An 8,155-nucleotide genomic window follows, 5' to 3' on the forward strand; every position below is an offset into this window, starting at 1 on the left:
ACTATATTGCGATTCTTCACAATATTAAAGAACTTTTCTCTAAGAAATGATAATTTTAACTATTTCATACTCTTAAAGAGGAGAATGATTATGCTAATTATCGAGCAAAACATGAGACTGATAATAATGCAGTGTACATGACCTTTATGGAACCTCCTATTAGAATCATCACTCTCATACTAGTACCGAGACTTTATTTTATAGATAATTTACTTTCTTTTTTTTCCTTTTCCTTTTCCCCTTTTAAAAATAAAACCTATCCATAATTCAAACTACTGTTGAGAATATTTTATTTCATGTGGAAAACGCTTTTGCCAATATAAAGAAAAGAAAAAGAAAAAGATTAGTTCCCAAAAGCAAAAGCTACGTCAAGCACTTTCTCCATGGACCATTTGAGAATAAACAGCACATCACATGACATTAATCATTCAAACAGAGAAATAACGACTATATATGTAAGGTACTAGCTAGATGAAGTTCTTCAAGTGAATACCAAATACTATGAAACAAATGGGTGGTTCCCTATTTTCTCTTCACATTATTGTTTCATTACTTTTCCTTTTCGTGTTCTTGCTAGAACCCGTCTATGGCACTAAAAAGGTACACTTGTTTTCATTGATTTGATGTTTCTTGTTACAAATCATTATTTTGCAATTGTGTTGCTAAAACCTCATTTTTTTTGTGACATTTTACAAACGGTTGGTCTTTTTGTACAGTGTTATATTGTATACTTGGGAGCACATTCTCATGGTCCTAACCCTACATCTCTTCAACTTGAAATTGCTACCAATTCTCATTATGATTTACTAAGTTCAACTTTGGGCAGGTATAAAATGCATCATATAACTATTACTTTTTTTTTTATAACTCATTGTTGGTGTAAGTTATAGTACTATTATCTTTTTAATAAAGAAAGATAATTAATCAATTTTTAAATAAATAAAAATGTTAATTATTTTTCAATAATTAAATTAATATATCACGTTAATAGCCAATATATATATATATATATATATATATATATATATATATATATATATATATATATATATATATATATATATTAATATTATGAACTGTAAGTACTTTTTTTAACTCTTCATATTTGATTGTAAGATCGATTCATTCAAAGAAATCCATTCTATCTAAGATCTTGAGATGAGAAAACTCTCAAATCTAACTCACTTAAATTCTTTTTATCTAAAAAAAAATTATAGACTTTTTTTTGCCAAAATCTTTAAGGTGTCTTCACTCAGCCACTTGGGCTATATACCATATTTTAAAAAAATTGTCTACCAATAATATAGTTTTTTGTCCACAAATTTTCTACACATTTTCTATGATTGGTTAAAACATATATGGATCTCATAAAATCATGTGATGTAATAAAAAATGTGTTAGAAAGTGTATCATTAGCATTATTCATACTCAAAAGTTTGAGAAAGAGATCTATAATTCATGTCTTGGCCAGTAGCATCAAATATCAACAAAAAACATCTGGCTCTAGAAAAATAGGTTATCTTCAAAAAGTACGTATGACATGTTACATAAATATTACAGACAAAGTTGTATAAAAATTATCTTATTGGATAATTATTTTACTATACTTTTTCACAGTCATCACCTTCTTTTGCATTTATTTATTATTCATACTTTAAATTTTAATTTTAATTTCACTCTAAAAAAAGTTAATAACCATTACGCTCTGAAAAAGTTGATGGATATATATCATACGTGCATTGTTTTACAGCGAGGAGAAAGCAAAAGAAGCAATCATTTATTCATATAACAAACACATCAATGGTTTTGCTGCTCTACTTGAAGAGGAACAAGCAGCACATATTGCAAGTAAGAAATCTTCCATATTCACTAAATTTAATAATTAAATTAGAAACAAGTTATATATTTTTTTTTTGTCTAAATTTATACCACTAATTTAACTTTCTTAATAATGTGTTATCAAGTAATCTCAATTTTTTTTAAAGTTTTGTAATTTAATTTTAACAAAATAAATAAATGTCTTATTTAAGCATGATTTAATATGATATTCTATTTAATTATAATTTAATTGTGATAAATTTTCACACCAGGAAGCGGTGTCATTAGTATCTTCTAATAAATAGATTGGATTGAAAAATAGTTTTGTCATGTGACGAGAAAAAAAAGTGCTTTCAACTCATTTTTGTCATTAACTTTAAGTATTAAGGATCTAACAAGTCCAATTAGGCTTGGTTTAAAATTAGTTGACACAATAATGTTTCGATTGGACAGAAAAGGCAAATGTAGTGTCTGTGTTCTTGAGCAAATCTCATAAACTGCACACTACTCGGTCATGGGAATTTCTTGGACTGCGCAGAAATGGGAACACTGCCTGGCAAAAAGGAAGATTTGGTGAAAATACAATAATTGCAAATATTGACACTGGTAAGCCTTTGGTTTTTTGAACTATCATTTTTTACCTTGTCTAAAGTGCAAGTTCTTTTACAAGATAAGTTACATAGGAACAATTTTATATCTTGTTTTGCCATTGAAACTGAAACCGAATAGGTGTTTGGCCGGAATCCAAGAGTTTCGACGATGAAGGATTTGGCCCCATCCCGTCAAAATGGCGTGGGGGCAAAGCTTGTCAAATTAGACAATTTGGCAAACTAAAGAAAAATCCTTGCAACAGGTTATTTTCCTCTCTTGTTTACAACTTAAACAAGACATAATTTTCAGTTTTATTATTCCTGCTGTATGTATGTATATAAACAGGAAGCTAATTGGAGCAAGATTCTTCAGCAATGCTTATGAAGCATATTATGGCAAGCTTCATCCATCGCTGCTTACCGCACGCGACTTTGTAGGCCACGGAACTCACACTCTATCAACAGCTGGTGGAAACTTTGTTCCAGGAGCAAGTATATTTGCTATTGGCAATGGTACTGTAAAAGGTGGTTCCCCAAGAGCTAAAGTTGCAACCTACAAAGTGTGTTGGTCTCTAACAGATGTTGCTGACTGCTTTGGTGCGGATGTGTTGGCTGCTATTGATCAAGCCATTAGTGATGGTGTTGATATAATCTCACTTTCAGCTGCTGGGCAATACCTTGTTAATCCCGAAGATATTTTTACCGACGAGGTTTCAATAGGTGCATTTCATGCACTTTCTAGAAATATATTGTTAGTTGCTTCTGCAGGAAATGATGGACCAACACCAGGAAGTGTTGTGAATGTAGCTCCATGGGTTTTCACAATTGCTGCAAGTACATTAGACAGAGATTTCAGCAGTACTATAACTTTTGGTAACAATCAACAAGTGACGGTAAATGCCATCGTAGTTCTAATTATTTCTCTTCTTCTTATTAAGTTATAGTATTTAAATTTGAAATAATTGTTTTCTATTTTCTATTCCTAGGGAGCCAGTCTTTTTGTAAACTTGCCACCAAACAAAGCCTTTTCTTTGATTCTTGCTACGGATGGTAAGCTTGCCAATGCGACAAATCGTGACGCGTAAGTACCAATCTCAAATGCTTTACTTTGAAATAAACTTACTAACTAATTAAATGATCATTTCATACACTTTTTTTATATGTATTGTTGCAGACGACTTTGTAGGCCCGGAACACTTGATCCTTCAAAAGTGAAGGGGAAAATAGTAGCATGCAATCGAGAAGGAAGTATAAAATCAGTTGCTGAAGGTCAAGAAGCTTCATCTGCAGGCGCAAAGGGAATGCTTTTAAGCAATCGACCACAACAAGGGAAAACAACTCTTGCTGAGCCACATGTTTTGTCTTGTGTTAGTCAGCCACATAAAGAAAACGATTACCATCCTCCTGCTTTGCCAGATCGTGGAGGGTCACATGCTCCTGCCTTTGACACAACTTCAATGTAGTTGATTATATATCCGTCTAACTCTTCCTCCCCCAATCACACACACACACACACACATGTGCGCGCACACACATACCCTTTTAAAGCTGTTACATTTGTTGACATGTTACAAATGAAAGGCTCTAACCATACACATTATACTTATAATCGCAGGGACTCTGAATTAAAAACAGGTACTACAATAAGGTTTTCAGGAGCAAAAACATTCTATGGAAGAAAACCAGCCCCAGTAATGGCTTCATTCTCATCTAGAGGACCCAATAAGATTCAGCCATCAATACTCAAGGTATACACATGTACCTTGTTTCTATAACACATCTTATATTTGTTGTAATTTTTTTCTATGCGTTTTTCTAATTTGTTCTTTGTTTCAGCCTGATGTGACTGCACCAGGTGTGAACATACTTGCTGCCTATTCACTATTCGCAAGTGCATCAAACTTACTAACAGACAATCGCCGAGGAGTTCCATTCAATGTACTACAAGGAACCTCTATGTCTTGCCCTCATGTGGCTGGAATTGCAGGACTTATCAAAACACTCCATCCAAACTGGAGTCCAGCAGCGATTAAATCAGCTATCATGACCACAGGTACACTCACAATACACTTGCCTGTTTTTTATCAAACACAAGATTTCTAACTTCATTAGTTATATATCCTTCCAGCAACCACACGAGATAACACGAACAAGCCAATTCAGGATGCGTTTGACAAAAAATTGGCAACTCCATTTGCTTATGGTTCAGGGCATGTACAACCTGACCCTGCAATAGATCCTGGACTAGTTTATGATCTAGGCATTAAGGATTACTTGAACTTCCTATGTGCTTATGGGTACGACCAACAGCTCATTTCAGCACTTAATTTCAACGGTACATTTACATGTTCCGGATCTCACAGTATAACAGACTTGAACTACCCTTCAATCACATTACCAAATCTTGGTTTATATGCCATTAACGTCACTCGCACAGTCACCAATGTTGGATCACCAAATACATATTCTGCAAGAGTACATTTGCCTGGATATAAAATTGCTGTCGTACCGAACTCCTTGACTTTCAAGAAAATTGGTGAAAAGAAAACATTCCAAGTTATTGTGCAGGCAACAAATGTGACTCCAAGGGGGAAATACCAATTTGGGGATTTGCAATGGACAGATGGAAAACACATTGTAAGGAGTCCTATCACAGTTAAGCGCAGATAAACAATCTCTTCAAAACTTGTTCTGTCAGGATATTATAATGTGGATGCACATGCCAATGTATTTGAGTATTTGGATTTCATGTTATCAATAGGTAGTGTGTTTTTGTTACTTTATCCTTCGTTGGTTGTCTACGAATATGGTGTGTTTTGTAATCTGATGTGAACTTTGAAGGAGCACTTTAGACCAAATCTTCAAGAGCTGAAATTTAGTTTCAAGAATAAGGTGCATGAAATGCATCCCATTCTTACTTGTTTTAGTTTAATTAAGTTGTAATGAAAAGTGTGGGTGTAGAATATTTATTAATTAGACACCAACACTTAGTTTTATTTTATTTTTGTTTGTGTTTTGATCCAATGTGAAGTTGCTCATTACGTGTGAGATGCAGCCTTAATTTCCCCTTGTTTTGTGTGTTTTTGTTGAAATAAAAGTGGATTGAATCATGATTGAAGGGTGGAGTCCAAGAGAGCTCAAAAGGGGGTGCAGAAGCACTTATATAGCCTAAGCCATTATAAGTAAGAAAGGTTTTATGAGGAGACCATGGCTTTTATGAGATAAAACGAAGCTTGATGAGAAAGGAATTCATGAAGGGTAACATGTTTTGAGAAAAGGAACAATTCTAATTCAATGTCTTGTCCTATCTTCTCTTGTAACTTCAGTAATGCTGATCATCCTTTTCCTATAAATATGTCACGCCCAAAGAAATACAAACACATAAGATTTTTGTTGAAAAATTACACTTTTTAAATTTGTGAGATTATGTCTCTTTTTGGCTAAGGATTGGACCATCCTTTTGATCTTATCAAGAAATCAAGTTTTTTTGTGTAGCGATCATTCCCCAAGACTTATCATACAACTTCTACTTAGAAGCTTGATTGTGGCTCCACCCCTCCCTATTTTCATTTTCTTATTATTATTCTTGTTCTTATAATTTTGCATATTTCTCTTTTATTGTCGTATTAAATCTAGCAATTTATAATTCTTGTTCATCATATTTCGATTTATATGTTAGAATTGGCAATAGTAAACCATAAATTTGGGAAATAAACAATATCTTCAAAACTCAATACGTCATGATATTACAATTTGGATGCACATGCCAATGTATTTGAGTATTAGGATTTCATCTTATCAATAGCTTGTGTTTTTTTTGTTATTTTATCCTTGCATTTTATAATCATTATATGCCTATCACCATATCTTCTATACAAATGAAAAGTTGTAGAGTTAACAGATATCACCTTGCAACAAAAACAGTAAAACTACCTTACTTCCATGACACTAACAATAACACTTCTACTACTAAAGTATACAATACTGGTCATAGATGACAAGAACAGTTTCAATACAGCAACAACCAAGTTTTATCTCATTAAATAGGATCAGCTACATGGATCAAATTCCGCCATGATGTTCTATTTAAGACATGTTTCTATCCAATTTGTTAATCTCGAGATGTTTTTTAATAGTTTCTCTTATAGGTTTTCTAAGTCTTCCTCCACTTCTAGTTGTTTGACTCTTTTCCATCTGATCTATTCTCTTTACAACATAATCTACAAGTCTTCTCTCTACATGTCCAAACCAGCTAAGCCTATTTTCCACTATGTTTTAGGTGTTATCCCAACATTCTCTCAAATATTATTATTTATAATCTTACCTCGTCTAATCTTACCACACATCCAACGCAACATCCTCATATGTACTACACTTTTTTTATTCTCCGGTTGATACTTAATTGCCCAACATTTTGTCTTGTACAGTATCGCAGGTCTACCCATTGTTCAATAAAATTCTCCCTTCAGCTTGAGCGGTACTTTTGTGTCACGTAAAACCCCCAAGGTCGGTCTCCATTTTAGCTACCTATCGTTTTGTATTACAGACTCAGATATTTAAACCCCATAACTTGTGGAATGATATGATCTCCAACTTTCAAACTCTCTACAGTTTCAAATACAAGATTATATAATTTGACAACACTAACTCAGTATTTGGTCTTCCTTGTTTGGATGAAACTAGTTTAACTAGAGAATTCTAAAAGCTTATTACCATCTATAAACAAAGATCACCTTAGTTGTGTTACAAAAAAGTGTTTTCTCTACTTATGTAGAAAAGAGCATAAAAATATTCAACATTTATTAATCATTCAAATCCAAATGTTCCCTCAGTTAACTAATTAAACAATCTAGGTAAACTATTTTGGTTAAAGGAATCTAAAGATCAAAGAAAATCAAGTTCATCATGTTGTTTAATGTTAAATTATATTACCAGTATCGTAAACTAACAGAACAATTGAAGCATTATGATATCAAAATAAATAAATACATAAAACTAGGGTTTCCTTTTAACGTCACTTGATTGTGCGTTTTCCATTTACTTATTGGTAAAAAAAATAGACCATGAAAGGAAACAAGAATGAGGAAAAAGTAAAACCTGAGGAACGTTTGACATGGTGGCCGGTGGAACAAGAAGACGGTAGTGTAACCACCGAAGCAGAATAGCATCGCCGGAGAGGAAGAAGCAGCGTTGCATTGCAGCAGCACGCTTGTTAGGACTTGGTTCTAGGCTGCGACATAAGTCTCCTATGACTGATCATCCTTTTATTATTATTTTTTTTTTTTTATCTTTACTGATGTACACTCTAGTGTACACTTTTTATCTGATTTTAGGCTCTTTTTTTTTAAGTACATAAGTAACATTTCTTTATTTAATTTTTAAGTATATATATAATATAATTAAAATAAAATTTGTATAGTTATACTACAATAAACGTATATAAGAATAACTAAATATAATTTTGAAAGAGGTGGATTTTTTTTAACTAACTATATTTTTTAAAATAATTTATAAAATAATCAATATTTAAAAAAAAATTATCGGAATAACCACCTTCTAAAACAGATGCGTCATTTAAAAGTAAGAGGAGGCGTTAGCACCATTGGTGCATGCTTTAAAAGCAATGTATGGAGGTGTCAAGGCTGCTGGCGCATGCATGTGCTTGCACCTATGCTTTTGGCGCATGCATGTGATCACATGTGTGGCGCCTAACCCTTTGGCGCATGCATTTTGATACTTCTTCTATA

At 32.9% G+C, this 8,155-nt stretch overlaps 1 protein-coding gene across 1 annotated transcript; it reads left to right on the forward strand.

Moving 5' to 3' along the window:
* Positions 1-404: 404 nt before the first annotated feature.
* Positions 405-5,456, forward strand: LOC127126880 (subtilisin-like protease Glyma18g48580). The gene is made up of 11 exons (XM_051055886.1): positions 405-600; positions 717-826; positions 1,751-1,848; positions 2,272-2,424; positions 2,548-2,671; positions 2,755-3,301; positions 3,395-3,489; positions 3,583-3,867; positions 4,024-4,156; positions 4,245-4,461; positions 4,537-5,456. Exons 1-11 carry the CDS (start codon positions 502-504, stop codon positions 5,076-5,078), a joined length of 2,403 nt encoding a protein of 800 aa, XP_050911843.1. The 5' UTR covers positions 405-501; the 3' UTR covers positions 5,079-5,456.
* Positions 5,457-8,155: the final 2,699 nt, after the last annotated feature.

Source organism: Lathyrus oleraceus, chromosome 3 (assembly GCF_024323335.1).
Source record: "Lathyrus oleraceus cultivar Zhongwan6 chromosome 3, CAAS_Psat_ZW6_1.0, whole genome shotgun sequence".
NCBI classification, from domain to species: Eukaryota; Viridiplantae; Streptophyta; class Magnoliopsida; order Fabales; family Fabaceae; genus Lathyrus; species Lathyrus oleraceus.

Coding starts and splice junctions, on each gene's coding strand:
- LOC127126880 (XM_051055886.1), top strand. CDS start 502: ATGAAACAAATGGGTGGTTCCCTATTTTCTCTTCACATTATTGTTTCA. Junction 3,490..3,582: donor AATGCGACAAATCGTGACGC/GTAAGTACCAAT, acceptor GTATTGTTGCAG/ACGACTTTGTAGGCCCGGAA. Junction 3,868..4,023: donor GCCTTTGACACAACTTCAAT/GTAGTTGATTAT, acceptor TTATAATCGCAG/GGACTCTGAATTAAAAACAG.